Source organism: Mauremys mutica, chromosome 6 (assembly GCF_020497125.1).
Source record: "Mauremys mutica isolate MM-2020 ecotype Southern chromosome 6, ASM2049712v1, whole genome shotgun sequence".
Lineage (NCBI taxonomy): Eukaryota > Metazoa > Chordata > Testudines > Geoemydidae > Mauremys > Mauremys mutica.
In genome coordinates this window covers 92,825,953-92,842,711 of record NC_059077.1, presented here as the reverse complement: position 1 = coordinate 92,842,711, position 16,759 = coordinate 92,825,953, and the positions used below count along the sequence as shown (strand labels likewise).

General features: G+C 40.4%; 1 protein-coding gene across 1 annotated transcript in view; it reads right to left on the bottom strand.

The window, feature by feature from the left end:
- GDA (guanine deaminase) overlaps nucleotides 1-16,759 on the bottom strand; it is a 48,330-nt gene that overhangs the window by 11,313 nt on the left and 20,258 nt on the right. The window contains exons 5-8 of the mRNA XM_045021989.1: nucleotides 12,456-12,561; nucleotides 9,893-9,920; nucleotides 7,734-7,841; nucleotides 2,672-2,779 (exon numbers count right to left, since the gene is read on the bottom strand). Of these exons, the coding sequence (XP_044877924.1) occupies nucleotides 2,672-2,779; nucleotides 7,734-7,841; nucleotides 9,893-9,920; nucleotides 12,456-12,561 (350 nt within the window). The remainder of the gene's footprint in view (nucleotides 1-2,671; nucleotides 2,780-7,733; nucleotides 7,842-9,892; nucleotides 9,921-12,455; nucleotides 12,562-16,759) is intronic.

Genomic DNA, 16,759 nt, shown 5'->3' with positions numbered 1-16,759 from the left:
GAGCAGTGTAGGTCTGATTTAATCACAATTATGCTGCACCCCTCACAGGTCCTGAGATAGGGAATATTCTGGGGTACACTGAGGACAAGAGGATAGCACTAAACACTACAGAGATTCTGGGCTATTTTCTAGCAACTTGTTTCCTGCAGTCCCGTCTTATGTTTTGCACAAGTATATCAGCTCTGGAATGTTTTTAAATTAAAGTTTGGTGTGGAAATTAGTTGGTTTTTTTTCTTTTTTAGCCTCCTACAATGTGGATTTAACAAAACACAATTTCTTAACATACAATATATATAAGATCCTATACCTGTATGCTTTGTTATTTAACAGGGACATAAACTCTCCAACCAACAGTCTGACATTTCAAAATATAACAAGTATCTTTCCCTTTCCCCAAATAAATCTTATTTTTTTAAAGTATTTGCCATCAACTTTAGAATGATCAGATTTCCTGGAGGAGTCAAAGGGCTATACTGTCCATTTCACTGTTTTAGAACACAGTATGTTAGAGTGCCCAAAAATTAGAATTGCTTTTCTAATTTTGGTAAAGGGCTTGCAGCATTTTGGATCACAGTAGAAGTGTGTTGATGAAGTATTTGTCTATATCACACTACTTTATGACTGAGGCATGCCACCTAGCCTGTGAAGGTGTCAGCATCTAGAAATATAGTAAAAGTTTTGGACCGTGATATTTTGCATGATGAGTACTCAACATTTACATGGGCTTCAACTCAACAGAAAACTTTAAGCATGTTCTTGACTTTAAACACTTGAATAATTCCACCTGGGTAGTCATATTGGAGTCATGGGCTGGATTCTCTATTCTGCAAAGTCTACCTTGTGCCACATAAATATGCCAATACCCCCTCAACACCTGGTGTAGGAGTGAGAGTGGCTATGGCAGAGTGGAACTCTGCTAGGCCCAGTCTTCTGCTGACAAATAAGTTACAGCTGTTCCCTTGAAGCCCTAACTTGCACAAGGGCCATCTGGCTCAGGACTCTCGAAATTCAGACTCAGTCGAAAATCCAGACCAATGGGACTGGTCACATTTAAAGTTAAGCACATGCATAACATTCTCTGCTGAATTGGGTCTTTCGAGAAGAAAAACCCTTCATCTCCAAACCTGCAAATGTGTGTTTTGAAATGTTGGCAATACTTGTTAAGAAGTAAAACACAATGATGTGATGTTTTAGAAATTTTTACTCTTCAGTTATGATTAGTTTTAAAGGAACAATTTATAGAGCAAAGAATCTTGTGTCAGAAAGCACTGTTTGGTTCCTAGATTTTTCTATAGGAATGTTCAGTGCTTTACTTAACAGTACAACAGGTCAGGGATATGTACTTTAGTAAGTCCTGTTTTATCAGTAGTCAACTTTGATCTGTGGTATTGTCAGGTGCATAACAGCTTATTGTGCATAGACTTTATCACTGTATGATAAGGGTAGTTAATACTGCATTATAAACTAGTAATTTTATATTTATTTGTCTAATAAAATGCTATGTAGATGTGTACAATTGGAGGAGCCTTTCCAAGGCACAAAGTTCAGTGCCTCATTCCCCGTGACTTCCCAATTGCCCTTTGTACCTTGGAAATCTCCCCCCTAAGATTTTAAATGTTTGACAATTTTAAGAAACGTATACATATTTCTCCCCCAAATTTACATGTTAATATAAATCTAATAGTAACACAAAACACAACTGTATTCACTGATAAAGCAGAAGTTAACACTGCACCCTTAAAATATGGTTTGGAAAACATCACACACCCAAGATGTGTGTGGAAAAACTGGAGATTTATATTGCCACTAGTTCAAACACACACGTATATAAACAAGTTTTCATGCAACATATGAGGAATTTGTAAACTTCATTTGAAATATCTTGAAATTGCAGGTCTACTACTCAGTGGAAAAAAAAGTGTGGGTGGGACTGCTAAAAAAAAAATTAAAATGTGCAATTCATAAAATTTTAAAATGAAGTGGATCATACACAAGTCAATAGGCCAAATCCTCAGGCAGCAGGAAGGGGTAGGAAAACTACAATAGCAGGGTAGCTGGAGATTTCTCTGGGGAAATCCCCAGATGCTGCATAGTCAGTTCTAAACTATCTGCTCTTGTCCTTTCCCCACCCAACTTCTCTAGGGGGCCATTACAAACCAGACTGGGAGCACAAATTGTCTTTACCTTTGTACTCTCCTAAAGAGTGCTGAGCAGAGCTCTGGAACACCTGCACATTTAAAGCTTTCATTGTCTGTTATCAGTAACTATCCCTATAGTAAATCATATTTACATTGTGTCAAGTATCAGAGGGGTAGCCGTGTTAGTCTGGATCTGTAAAAGCAGCAAAGAATCCTGTGGCACCTTATAGACTAACAGACGTTTTGGAACGTGAGCTTTCGTGGGTGAATACCCACTTCATCGGATGCAAGATGAAGTGGGTATTCACCCACGAAAGCTCATACTCCAAAACGTCTGTTAGTCTATAAGGTGCCACAGGATTCTTTGCTGCTTTTACATATTTACATTATCTTCACTCAGATTTCATTGCATCTCCTTGGATGTACAGCAATGCAACTTGTTCAAGCCTGAGGGCAGTGAATAAAATTCACCAGTATATTGTCCATATTGATAAATCTCATAATTTATATAACAGTGTGTTCCTTAATGCTACCTTGCTTGTAAGTAGCTTGGTTTTATCATATAAATCAGTATAATTTTTATAGTCAGGAAACATTTGCTCCACAAGTTTGATTTCTCCATCATTCTCGCTTATATGACTCTGTAAGGGGAAAAAAACAGTCATCAGTATTTGCTTTTTAATTTAGATTTAAACAATAAAAACTGACCATACAAATACTCTGGGTGGCCTAACAGTTAACTAGACTTGCAACTGTGATGCTGGCAGACCAGGTGTCAGCTCATGCCAAAGCCCCAAGCCTCAGTGAACACTGACAAATAGATAGCTGGAAACCAGTCTAGCTTACCAGTCTGGTGTTAGCATTGTTAAGATAAACATTACAGTTGTAAGAAAGTGTTTGGTGTCTAGGTCTTATGAATAGTGCAGGATGCTGCATGTATTGATCTCACTCATAACCTCTGTAGTACATGCTTTGCATTGTAAACATCTGTAATTGTGTAACTCACTGAACAGGAAAGAAGCATTAGTTAGTGTAAAGTGCTGGTCATGCAGACAAGAGAGCCTTTGAAACCAAATGAGACACTGTAAGACATCACAATGCCAAATACTTTATTTGCCCTCCCCACTCACATGAAGAGGAATCGGGGACAACACTTGTTCTATCAGTTTGGACTCTGGGGAAAAGGGGATGAAAATCCCTGATAAGGAGAAACTGGATCTTTATGCTATCTGGAGTCTAAGGAGCAAAGATTCCTAAACATAAGCAAGAGATCCCCATGCTGTTTGCAATGGGTCTGCCTTAAAGAACATATAGAGCTGCTCATTATAGAAGCTCATATTACCTTTTTTAATCTGACTGGTACTTATTTGTGCGTGTTTTTTCCTGTTTTAACCTTGTAAATAACTCTCATTTCTTTCCTTAGTTAATAAATCTTTAGTTAGTTCATTAGAGGATGAGCTACAAGCATTGTTATTGGTGTGAGATCTAAGGTGCAAAATTGACCTGGGCTAAGTGACTGGTCTTCTGAGACTGGGAGTAACCTGAATATTTTGTTGTCTTTGGTGTAAAAAGTGACCATCTGTCACAGAGACAAGATTGCCTGGGTGGCAAGAGAGATTGGAATGCCCAAGGGTACCACCTGCGACCCCATGTTAAGGCTGTATAGTGCCTGAGGAGTTTACTTAGTTACTGGGTGGATGAAATCTAAGTATAGAACATGCAACCATTTGGGATTTCTGTTCTATTTTTGACGGTCTGCACTGAAGTTGGCACTCATGGTCATGAGCTTCTCCAGACAGCATGGAAACAATCATAGAGAACGATGGCGAGGCACTTTCCCTGCAGCAGCAGGGAAAGGAGCAGAACACAGCTAGGGCATTCATTCTTATTAGCACGCTACATATGATAACAAACTTAAACCAAGACTTTGTTTAAGTTTTTTAGCATATGTATTGCTGTTTTACCTTGGTCAGGACCAAGTCAAAGGCACAGGAGTTGGTCATTAGTGTCCTCCACCCAGAAATGGTGCTATGAAGAAGCTGACTGAAATCTGTATGGGCACAGAACTAAAGGACCTAAGTGACCTGGTTGACTGGATAAATGAAAGATGCACTTTTGGGCAGCAGCTCTTGTGGTTTTGCAGGCTGAGCAGCCTCTGTCCCTCCGTATCTGGCTACATGCCCTTGGGATTTATTGTTTTCTATTCCGCATGTGACACCTCTGCTGCTATTGTTTCCAGATGTGACCTTCATGATCTGGAAAAATGTCTGATCATGAACCTGGCATTACAAGATGAATCTAATACCAAACAATAAAATAGGGAAAAGATGTAGGTCTCTGTCTAGAATAACGTACAAGGGAGTTCAATCGAATTATGCAACAAGAAAACTCAGCTAACCAGTAGTGAAATAAATAAATTTCCCCTTGTAATACTTGGAGCTATGTTAGACCAAATATAGGGCTGAAACACTGGGGGAATTATTATTGCATATAAGTCATTGTCTAGAAACAATGCACTATACCTGGCTGAAAGAGAGAACTCAAAGATCAAGAAAGATTCTCCTATAAATCTTTCCTCTTTACATTTCCTCTCCTTTTCTCAATTCATATCTTCCTTCCCTCTCTGCTCCTTCCCTTTTCTGGATCCTTGTGTGTGGTAGAGGTGATGGGTTTTATGTTTTGTGTGTATTGTATCTTTCAATTTTTAGGAATTTTTCACAGCTGCAGAGCTTGTTGCCTGTTTTGTTCCTAGAGTTGCTCAGTGCCCATAAACCAGGAGACATACACAGACTTTGTTATCCCATGAAGATTTTCTTTGTTGTTTTCCTTTTGTCAAAAATAAAACTCATTTGGGGTTGAAAAAAAGTATGCTTTATTCTTTGTATATGACGAATATCCTCTTTTATAGTGGAAATAGAGTGAGATTTGAACAAAGATCCAACAGATGGAAAATCAGTTGCATTTTACAGCTGGCCTCAGTGTGTTTAAGCATTAACCCGAATGTGTGCCAGTATGCCCTCAATGACTAGGCTCAAAGGGGCAGTCACATGTGAACAGCTAAAAATTAACCTCGCCCTTTTAGGCTAAACAGAATCATGTCACTGGCTCCATCTCTGCTGTTACATAACAGATACCAAAACTCGGTGAGGAATGGTGCTGGCACATAGGGTCTCAGGTACGTGGGGTGATTTATTTATTTATTTATTTCCCAGAATCTCTTTTGGGAATAGTCATGTACGTGAAATAGCTGGTACTTATGATTATGCTATTTCTATGCTGTGTTTACTACATGTTTGCTCCTGTGGGTAACGCCCACAAGGTATTTAGCCAGTACATGAAGGGACAAGTCAAGTTGAATGGCCAATTAAGGAACAGTTAGCTCACGATGGACCCTGGAAAACAACTGTCTACACTTAATGGACTTTTCCTGTGAACGTTCTAACTACAATATGGATGGGGGTGATGGACATGTAACTTGCCCACATGACTCCAAACACCATCTTTCATAGTGAGAACAGATTTCCCTTTACTTGTCAGAAGCTAAAAGGACCTGGAAACATCTCCATTTTTGCCTCTTTCCTGTTCTGGCCTCTTTCCTGCTCCAGCCTCTGGACTATGAAATATACTAATGGGGGCATTCTAACCAAGGGACTGAGGTCCTTCCAATGATTTGGAAGCAACCAGAGACTTCACTTAAGCCAGCAGTTTATTCCATCACTGCTACAAACCTGATCCAAGAACTCTGCAATCATTTTGTGCTTAATTCCTTTAACCAGAGCCATCCCTAGGTTTGCCATGCCAGCTCCTTTCAGCTGGCTAAATTCACAATCCCAGCAGCTGGACTCGAACTCTCAGCTTCCCTCTGGAAAGATAAAGCAGCTGCATTTCCACTAGTTAGTTTTGCTTTCCTAGTGCCCAGCGGAAAGCAATACTTAGATAAAGGCAAGCTGGCAGAAGCTTAATTTGGACATAAGGGAGGCACTGACAGTGTGTTAAGGGAAATGGGGGAAGTGATTGTCCTTCCTATCCTTTCACTTAAAAAGTTTTCAGTTTGAGGTGCTGCTGGATCCTCAGTGACACCTGGAAGTACAGGTGGCACCAGCGGCCCAAAGAATCATTTTACAACTGTAGTTGTAAAATTTTAGGCAGGTAAGGGGGGCATCAGGAGACTGTGGGGGCCCCGCCCCGGGCTGGGAGGACTCACATGGGGAGGTCACGTGCCCCCACTTGTGTCCCTCCCATGAGTGCAGTACCAGCAAGAAATGATTTCTACTTGCACCACTGCCCAGCACAGCAATCCCAGATGCTACAATAGCCCCTCAAGGTCACTGGTGGTTGACAAATGTTAAAGCAGCACTTTGGACCAGTGGGATAAGGGGAGAGGTGCCAGACCAACACAGACTAGACCCAGATTCAGGGCAGCACAAAGGACACCATTGCCCCGACTTCCTCTGATCTGCTGTGTATTCCTCTGGTGTGGCTGAGAATCTCGTCCACTCTGTACTATCTCTGGAACATATGTTTCCCATATTTACAAATATCCCTTCTTGTGATGTTTAATAACCCAAAAGTAGTTTTAGTGTAGTATGTAATTAAGACTATGTAACCAAGAAGTGTCTCCCAGCGTTAACACAGCTGTAAGCTTTAAAAAGCACTTTAATTCTAAATTGCAGTTACTTAATGACACAGTAAGATGCACATCTCTTTTAACGATGTTAAATTAAGATGCTTTGAATACAAAGGCTCATTCTTTTCTGGGCTGAGATCTGCTTTGTGCAGGAGAAATGAGGAGCTGTTTGTTATAGTTCTCCACTGATCAATGGACTACACTGAACAATGTGGCAGACAAGAATGAGCTTTTGGGAAAATGCATGTGAAGTTGATTTCCTGGGAAATATCAAGGGGGAAGTTAATGCAAATCTCTACCCCTGCTTCTGGTTATGCAAAATCCCAGCCCTGTGAAGCTATGCCCTGAAGAGAGAGAGACTGTCTGCTGATTACCTGTTCCCAGGGTCCCAAGCTGAAAGGCCCAAACTATATAAAGGAGTGACTCACACATTTATAGGTGTGCTTGTTCTGAGCTAACAGATGAAAACTCCTTGGTGGGGTTTGAAGGACTGACCACTGGCCAGACCCTGTGTTGGAGAAAGGGGGTGATCTTCGGTAAGCTTATCAGGTTCACTTATTGTTTTAATATGTTTTCCTTGTCATGCTTTTACCTTAAGAATAACGTGCTTGCTTAGAAAGGGCGATTGGTAACTTCTAACTGTGAGCAATTACACTGTATATAGCCTTGGAGGAGAAATCAAAGCAGGCCTGCTTAGGCAATCTGACTTGCTAGGGAATTCACAGCCTGGTAAAACCCCAGTCAGAGACACATCTATCCACCTGAGACAAGTGAGATGAGGATCTGAAAGTCTAGTGTGGGTGCCTTTGCTGGGCCATGAGGGGGAATACAGGTGTAGTTGCTCTGAACTATAACAGGCAATATCAGATAAACAGTGAAGCTTTTGAAACTGATTTCTCATGAATATTTCCTGCCCTGTGCATTTTCTCCCAGTGAAAAAAGGTATTTAGAGAGCTCACAAATCCTACCTGCACGTGGATATCATGAGCCTTCGCAAAGTCACCAAGTCTACTTAGCAACTTCTCAGTGCAGGAAGGTCCAAAACGAGGCGTCACTATGGGTTGTACCTTTTGATACTGAAAATATTCAAAATGCATACTTGAGATTGCAAATAAGAATCTGTGCATCAGGGCCAAGAATGCACTGACCCTCCAGCTTATATGATGATGAAAAAGGAGTGGTCTTTATTTTGTATTGTTTTTTTCCTACAGTATCCATTGCTCATATGAATGAATCTCTATACAACAATTTTCTGATTTTTTTTATTACAACCATTGTCACAGGAATAGAGAATCAAAGTTTTTTCAATAAGTCATTTTAGTAGACTACAAAGATTTTTCCATAAGCAACCTTCCCTGAAATCACTGAAATTTTAACTGGACTGGAAGAATATATTCACATCCATTGTCAAAAGGCAGCCATGCATTGGCCAGGAAGGGGTGAATTAGGTAATTAATAGGCTTTTCCCATCTCTGATTTCTATGATCCAGATTGTGCCACTAAGTGTATGTCTACAGTGCAATAAAATACCCGGCGCACAGCCACTCAAGCTCATGAAGCTTGGGTTGTGGGGCTATAAAATAATAGTGAAGACGTTTGGGCTCAGGTCATGAGGTCTCAGAGCCCGGGCTCCAGCCTGAGCCTGAATGTCTACACTGCTATTTCTAGACATGTGGCTTAAGTCCTGCGAGTGCAAGTCAGCTGACCCACGCTCTTGGACTTGGTGCTTTATGTAGAAAGTTGAAAACTGTAAGGGCCAGTTTCTGGTGCCACAGGTTTTTTATCACTGTGTAGACAGGACTTAAGATGCAGCTTGAAGTAGGGGTTGATGCAGGCTGCAGGTAGTTCCAGGATGCACTGGGCTTCCTGTGCCTTCCTCTTGTTCCAGTTTCTCCACTCCATGCAGGTGCATTGGCTACAATCTGGCTCCTGGCTTCCATAGACAGGAAGATTAGTGAGATGACCAGACATATTAAGTAAGGAAGGCATTTGTGACCTATAGTATACAGGAGGTCAGACTATAATATGATCTACTGATCCCTTCTGGCCTTAAACTCTAGGCCTCTAAGATAACTATACTCAACAAAGTAGAATTAGCCGTTAAATTTAAGCATGGCATTTTGGGTTGAAGATTCACAACAGAATAGAAAATAGCATAACATTCACAGGGGTCCGACGGGCAAGTGCCAGGCAACTACTGGTCTCCCTGATGGCCCTCACATGCAGCATGCCAGCCTGTCACTGTGCATGTGACACCACTAGAGAAGAGTGCCAGATGTTCTGGCCTGCAGTCTCTTCAACTCAGCTCCCAGCTGCAGTTTGAAAATCAGGTCACTTATTTAGGTAAGTAAATATGGATTTAGGTGCCTAACTTTAGGCATCAAGCTTGAAATCTTGGCAACAAGTGTCATACAAATGAAACCACTGAAAAAAGAAATTTAACAAGGAAAAGTCGCAATATTCCTTGACTATAGAAACAGTGCCATAAAATATATCTGCAGATTTTCTTTAGAATCTTCTTCACACATGTGAGCAAATGTGCTGATCCAAAAAACTAATGTGGAAAAGGATTATTAACTGCAGTATAAAGTTGTGGCACCATACTGCCATTATCTTTAAAAGGCAACTATTTTTTCTGAATTAAACAAAAATTTCTCCTCATAGCATGGTTTATAAACAGTGAAATGATTTATTAGCTTATTTCTTCCTATGACTATAGAATTGTTCTTTGTAGGAAGCTGAGCAGTTTTAAAGAAAATAAGTTATTTCTCAAAGTATAGTATTCTGCAGTGCTCTGACCAAACAATATTGAATGTATTGTGTCACACTGACATTTGCCAACTCAAACCCACAGCTCCCAAACAAGTTTGTACAGATTCAGGATTTAATGGGTCATTAAATCTATCTTTACTGATTTGTCATTAGGGTTAACAATTTTATTAATTCAAACTGGATTGTTTTCTTCCAAATCTTCATTTTATTTTAATAGAAAAAAAGGGAATGCAAAAGCGAATATAAACAAAGGAGAAATGAATTTTAGCTATTTCATACAGCAAATAGAGGAAAAAAGTACATGACAGTACAGAATGTGAGTTACGCTGCTGATAAAAAAAGCTACTCTACTTACTTTCTTTTCCAGTAGTTCTTTAACAAACCTGAAGGGGGAAAAAAGTAACCAGTATTATAAATTAAGAAATCTAGGAAAAATATTTACCTTAGTGTTTTATTAAGTGTTTCACATGTGAATCGATTTTATGTAGAAAGTTGAAAACTGTAAGGGCCAGTTTCTGAGCTAGTGTAAATCAGCACAGATCTACTGAAGTCAGTGGAACTATGCCAATTTTTACCAGCTGAGAATCCGGCCCTAAATATGCAGAAGTTTTATCACTTGTAGTAATTAACCCCAGACATGTGGTAATTACTCTGTGTTCTCAGTGGAAATCAAATACATGTTACACTAAATCAACAGAAAGCAGCATGATTATATGCTATAGCAGCCCTATTAAAAAAAAAAGACATCTTAATTTTGGCTGCACATGAATTTAAATCAGAGCATAGAATCTATTCTATTATTTAAAATCCTATTTTTAGAACACTGCAATATTTTATGCTTCATTTACAGTAGATACATGTATTGAGATTTAAACTGATAGATTCTCTATCCTTCGTTCACTTAAAGTGCCCAGAGGGGTATCCTTTTATTTTCCAGGGAGCATTTATGTACGTTTTAGAGTATGCAATTTTTACACATTTGAAAACACAATGTGGACTTGTTTGTTCCATTCAAAACAAAAGAGTAGAGCACAAGTGGCTCTACAAATATCTATTTTTTTAAAATGAGGTCAGGACATTAGAGCTGAGCTAAAGCTGGCCCCCAAATCATACCATGTCCCCAAATTTTGGAATGTGGGAGTATTCTGAGGGCCTGTGATGCAGGGAGACAAGATTCTAACGTTCCTGTAGGTGAGAGGATCTTAGGGGCCCACCAGTGGGTGGCAGGGTGGGGGCAGGAAAGGTCCTTGGCGTCTAGAGGTTCACTGACGACAGAGTTTCTTGCAAATCTTGGACAGTTCAGGAGTTTACACTGAAAACTGAAACCAATCAGTTTCATCTACAGTAGTTTCAGGTTTAAATACAGGGTTTTTTATCTAGACTTCAGACTTTCCCACCTACTTTCCTCCTAGTCCTGCCCACTTACCACTTTCTCTCCACACTTTGGTACAAGATAAATGCAAGGTATTGTATATCGCCTCCATATATATGATATAAACAGTTCGCTGTAAGTTATTGGAATCTATGTGATAAATTATGGGACTGTGATAAACCACATTTATTTCATTCTTTTGACTTCCTAACCTAACTATGCTCATGAATTTACCTCTAATAGTCTAAAACTCTGAGCAGTTTTCAAATCGTGACCATATTTAAAAAAATTAAGTTGAACATGCCAAAAAAGTTTCCTTTTTTAACAGAAAGGAAGAGATTCTCCCACTTCATTGCTGAAGTCCAGGTCACACAAAAGCAAACCTTCCAGGCTGGACACAGCTATCTTATCCATGAGCGTTGGAATTCCTCTTTTCAAAAATTATAGAGCATCCATTCTTATTATAGCCATGATGCTGAATCTCAAACACATGACAGGAAAGCTGTTTTAGATCATTCTGATGTTTTAAACAAGTACCAGAACTAAAGGTCTTGGGGGGCCGGGGCAGCCGTGGGGTCAGGGGTCTGTGGCGGCAAACCGGCTCCATGTGGTGGGGGTCTGGGATCTGGGGTGGGCAGCCCCCCAGCCCCACACAGCGGGGGTCAAGGGCCAGGCTGCCGCTGACCTACCATTCAGCCCCTGTGGCCCAGGTAACACAGTGTGGGCCGCATAAGCAGCTCATAATGATAAATAAGTTGAGAACCACTGCTCTAATGCCTATACTGCTGGAGTTGGTACTAAGGAAACATGGGTGAACAGCCAAGGGAAAAAAACATTAGTACAACACTAATAACAATCTTTAAACCTATTTTTTTAAATACCTCTTCTTTAAATATATGACATTAAAAAAAATCCATGATAATTTGTAGTGGTAAAAAGATTTTACTAGCATTCACTTGGAATAACCTACATAAGTAATGTGGGAATTCCAAACTCACTCCATACAATATTTAGATTGCCGTATGTTACATTATCCTGTATTCCCAATATGGTCCTGATCCTGCAAACACGTAAGCATTTGTGTGACTACTCACGTGTAATTTTACTCATATGCTCAAGTACTTGCAAGGGTAGTGACCTATATATTCACAAAATGGCTCCCAGATCAGCATGCATCCATACACCAATCTGGTGCCCAATCTAATTCATTGTTGTATCAGGTCCTTCATGTTAAACCTCAGCCTTTTCAGAAGAGTCATTAAAAGAAGCATGGGTACTCAAAAATTCATACATGTACATTGTATGGACCAGATACTTCTCTCATTTACACTGTTGTAAATTAGGAGAAATTCTACTGACGCAGATTTTGTTGCATTAGTGGGACATGTGAGAGGAGAATCAGACTTTTTTTTTTTAAAGGATGAATAAAAGTTACTTCCTACACCTTAAAGTTTTAGGCTTAATCCTTAACTAGCCTTCCTGTCCTTTAGAAATTGTACTTTTAATAAAAGTAGAAAATATAATACTATCAGTATAATAATTTTACCTTTCTGTCTCCTTGACAGATTCATCAGTGGTTTCCTTGTATTCTGGAACAATTTCATTGATATCCATGCAAACTTTTCCAACAAATGCTCGCTGACCAAATTTATCTGTGAAATGTATAACAGAATAAAACTCAAAATCAGTTGTTTTCCAAACAAACTGCTAGCAAGACCTGCACTTAAAACCAGAGTAACAAATTCTGGCCCAGATAACTTCATTTAAGAGTGAACAGGGCAATGTTGATTTCTTCATCTTTAGACTGAGACTTTTTAGCCCAAAAGGAAAATATTTTGAGAAAGTAATGAGCAACAGAGATTTAAATGGACACTCTGAACATCACCCTAGTACTCGCTACTGAAAACATTATAAATAAGGGCTAGATCATGCCAGTTACACATAGTCCAGAGTGCAAAACTGCTGAAGGAAGAGCACTGGCAGGCAGACTGCCTCCCCGAATTCCCCAACCACAGGGGGAGCATGCATGCTATCACACCCTTTTGTGGCATGCAGCCTGCTCCTTCCTGTATGCTATCTGACTGCACGGGTCAGTTGGAAGTCAGAGCCCACCTTCCTGTCCCTTTTATGCAGTGCAGTGCTTAATTTGTAATGAAAGAGATGCTGGGGCTCACACAATTAGATGCCGGGGCTCAAGCAATTTTTTTACATTAATAACTGGTGCAGCAAGCCCAGAGGTGCCAAGGCTAGGAACTGCCAAGCCTAACTGTGCCAGGGCTCAGCCCTGGCAAAAATTAAGCACTGCTTTTGGGGCACTGTGCATCCATTAGGTATTGGAGAGGGACTGCAATTCTGCCTGGATCTTCCATGGACCACACCAGTGCTGCACTACCACTGCAGCACACCTCCAAAAGAGCTGGGCAGAATCTAGTCATGTGAATACACTGTTCCTGTCTTCACCAGCATGTGGCAATTCTCCAGAGGGCCATATTATTGGAGGTTAATGTACCCCCCCATCCATATTACATATCATTTCAAAGCTTAGTTTATGTACATTTAGAAGAGGTATAATGTGGAACTGTCCAGTGGTGCTGTAGGCCTGTAGGTGAGGTGAAACAATGGTACCCAGAATGAGTGTGTGTCATTTTTGCACAGTTCCAGAAACACTGCAGCATGACTACGACTACAGTTTTTCTGTTTAATTTAAACAGCAGATTAAGGTGCTAAAATTATAGGTCAAAGCTACCAAATGACAATACATTAAAAGATCTTTTTGTGTTTTTTGCATGGGCAAGCATTGGGTTTTTTGCCAGAAATAATGAAGTTGTTTGGTATCTGCAATATGCAATTTTACAATATACTAGCACAGTGGTTCTCAACTTATTTATCATTGTGGTCCATATATGGACCCTGGACCCCCACCATGAGGGGCCAGCCGGCTGCCCCAGACCCCTGCCATGCAGCTGCCCCAGGGCTTGCAGGGCCGGGTGACTGCCCCAGAGCTGGTGGGGCCGGGCACCTGCGCAACCTTGTGGGGCCGCCGGGAGCCCTGGACTCCCAACCCCACCAGCCAGCAGTCTTGGCCCTGGACCCCCACCATGCAGGTCAGGCTGGCAGCCCCGACTGGACCCCAACCACACCATGCTGGGCAGCAGGGCAGCCCAGACCCCACTGCACCGGGCAGCCGGGAACCCAGACCCCATGCAGGCCGGCCTGTAGCACACAGCTGAGCTGGGTCACAGCTGTGTGCTAAATGGGCCACATGCAGCCCGCAGGTTGAGAACTGCTGTACTAGCATGAGATGTTTTCACATCGCATATTCTTAATTGTCAAAGTACCTCACAGTGATTATAATAGTTTTTTATATTTTCAATTGATATTTTCTGACCAGATCAGTCTCGTACTGAAGGTTGTGTACCCGTACCAGTAGATTGCACGCCCATACTTTGTACTGTATAGTGGGTAGATATAGATGTATGTGAATTACTAATGCAATGCTTCCATTTGTAAGCTTTTGTACATACAATGTAGCATCTAGTCTGCCTGATAGAAGGTTTTAAATTGTAATTGCCTGTGCATACAGGACTAGCCTTTGAAATATTCTAAAAAAATTAGCTTTTTAGTTCAATGACATTTATGCACAGTTCAGCATTAGAGATGACAATACATAGCTTCCATCAAAGTGCTCACTAATCAAAAATGGGCATTTTGATACTGACATAAAAACATAAGCATGGCCATACTGGGTCAAACTAATGGTCCATCTACCCAGTATCTTGTCTTTCAACAGGGTCAAATATCAGATACTTTAGAGGGAATGAACAGAACGGAGCAATTATCAAGTGATCCACATCTCCTGTCATCCAGTCCCAGCATCTGGCAGTTAAAGGCTTAGGAACGCTGAGAGCATGGAGTTGCATCTCTGACCATCATGGCTAATAGCTGCTGATGTACCATAGCCTCAATTAACTTATCTAAATCTTTTTTGAATATAGTTATAGTTTTGGCCTTCACAATAGGGGAGGGATAGCTTAGTGGTTTGAGCATTGGTCTGCTAAACCCAGGGTTGTAAGTTCAATCCTTGAGGGGGCCATTTGGGGATTGGTCCTGCTTTGAGCAGGGGGCTGAACTAGATGATCTACTGAGGTCCTTTCCAACACTAATAATCTACGATTCTATGAACATCCTCCAGCAATGAGCTCCACAGGTTGACTGTGCATTGTGTGAAGAAGTATTTCCGTTTGTTTGTTTTAAACCTGCTTTTAATTTCATTAGGTGATCCCTGGTTCCTGTGTTATGTGAAAGGAAAAATAATGCTTCCTTATTCACTTTCTCCACATCATTCATGATTTTGTAGACCTCTATCATATCCCCTCTTAGTCATCTCTTTCCCAAGCTGAACAGTCCCAGTCTCTTTCATCTCTCCTCATACAAAAGCTGTTCCATACCCCTAATTGTTTTTGTTGCCCTTCTTTGTAACTTTTCAATTTCTAATATATATTTTTTGAGATGGGCTGACCAGAACTGCACACAGTATTTAAGGTGCGAGCATAACATGGATTTATATAGTGGCATTATGATATTTTCTGTCTTATTATTTATCCCTTTCCTAATAGCTCCTAATGTTAGCTTTTTTGACTGTTACTGCACATTGAGCAGATGTTTTCAGAGAACTATCCATAATGATTTCAAGATCTATCTTCAGTGGTAACAGCTAATTTTGATCCAATTATGTATGTATAGTTGTGATTATGTTTTCCAATGTGCATTACTTTGCATTTATCAACACTTAATTTCATCTGCCATTTTGTTGCCCAGTCACCCAGTGTAGTGAGATTCCTTTGTAGTCTGCTTTGGATTTAACTATCTTGAGTAATTTTGTATCATCTGCAAATTTTGCCACCTCACTGTTTACCTCTTTTTTTCCAGATCATTTATGAATATGTGAGTAGCACTGGTCCCAATACAGACAGTTGAAATCTCCCTTACTGAGTTTTCTATTTTTATAGACACTCTAATCTCCCAGAGCATTTCACCATCACTATCCTGGTCAGATGGTCTGCAGTATATTTCTACTACTATATTCCTATTATTCAAGCTTGGGATTTCTAACCATAGAAATTCTATGGTATAATTTGATTCATATAGATCTAATTTGTATCTAATTTAGCGGTGGTGGTGGTGGTGGTGGTAATGCTAACAATATACTTTGAGAATTCTACCTCTACAAGGGAAGTATAGTATAAGAAGACACAAGGGATACAAGCCCCTTAAAAACCATAGATCAAAGAGAAGAGACTCCCCATAAACTCTGAGAAATGTGGTGTTTGTCAAAAAAATCTAAAGAATGAAAAACTGTCAAAAGTCACCAGTGCTGGACAGAATTCTGACAGCAGAAACCAGGAGACGTGAATTGTATTGGCGGCTACTGAATGAGTTTTCTAGTTTAGATGCTGCATCACCAAGACTCTGTCACAGCGGCTGCTTTCAGAAATACACAAGCAACTTGTTTTTGGCACATGTCAGAATTGAACCCGGGGGACGGGAGGACAGACTCTGAATCTGATCAGAGAGCATCAGGTTCATCTGCTTCTATAGCCACCAGAAGAAGCCTGTCCTCCAGCGATTGATCCTGTTGCACTGTTTGCTTGAGGAAAAACAGACAAACTCCATAAAATTGAAACAGTTGAGAGAGCAATCTAAGGGAGGCAGCACTTCAAAAATGAGATGATGACATATTTTGCAGAATATCTGTGGAAGACTTGTTTGCTAAGGATGCAGTTTATCACTGAATGTGCTTTTCTTCCTACTTAAGTAAAATTAATCTTAAAGCAAAATCATCTAATTACA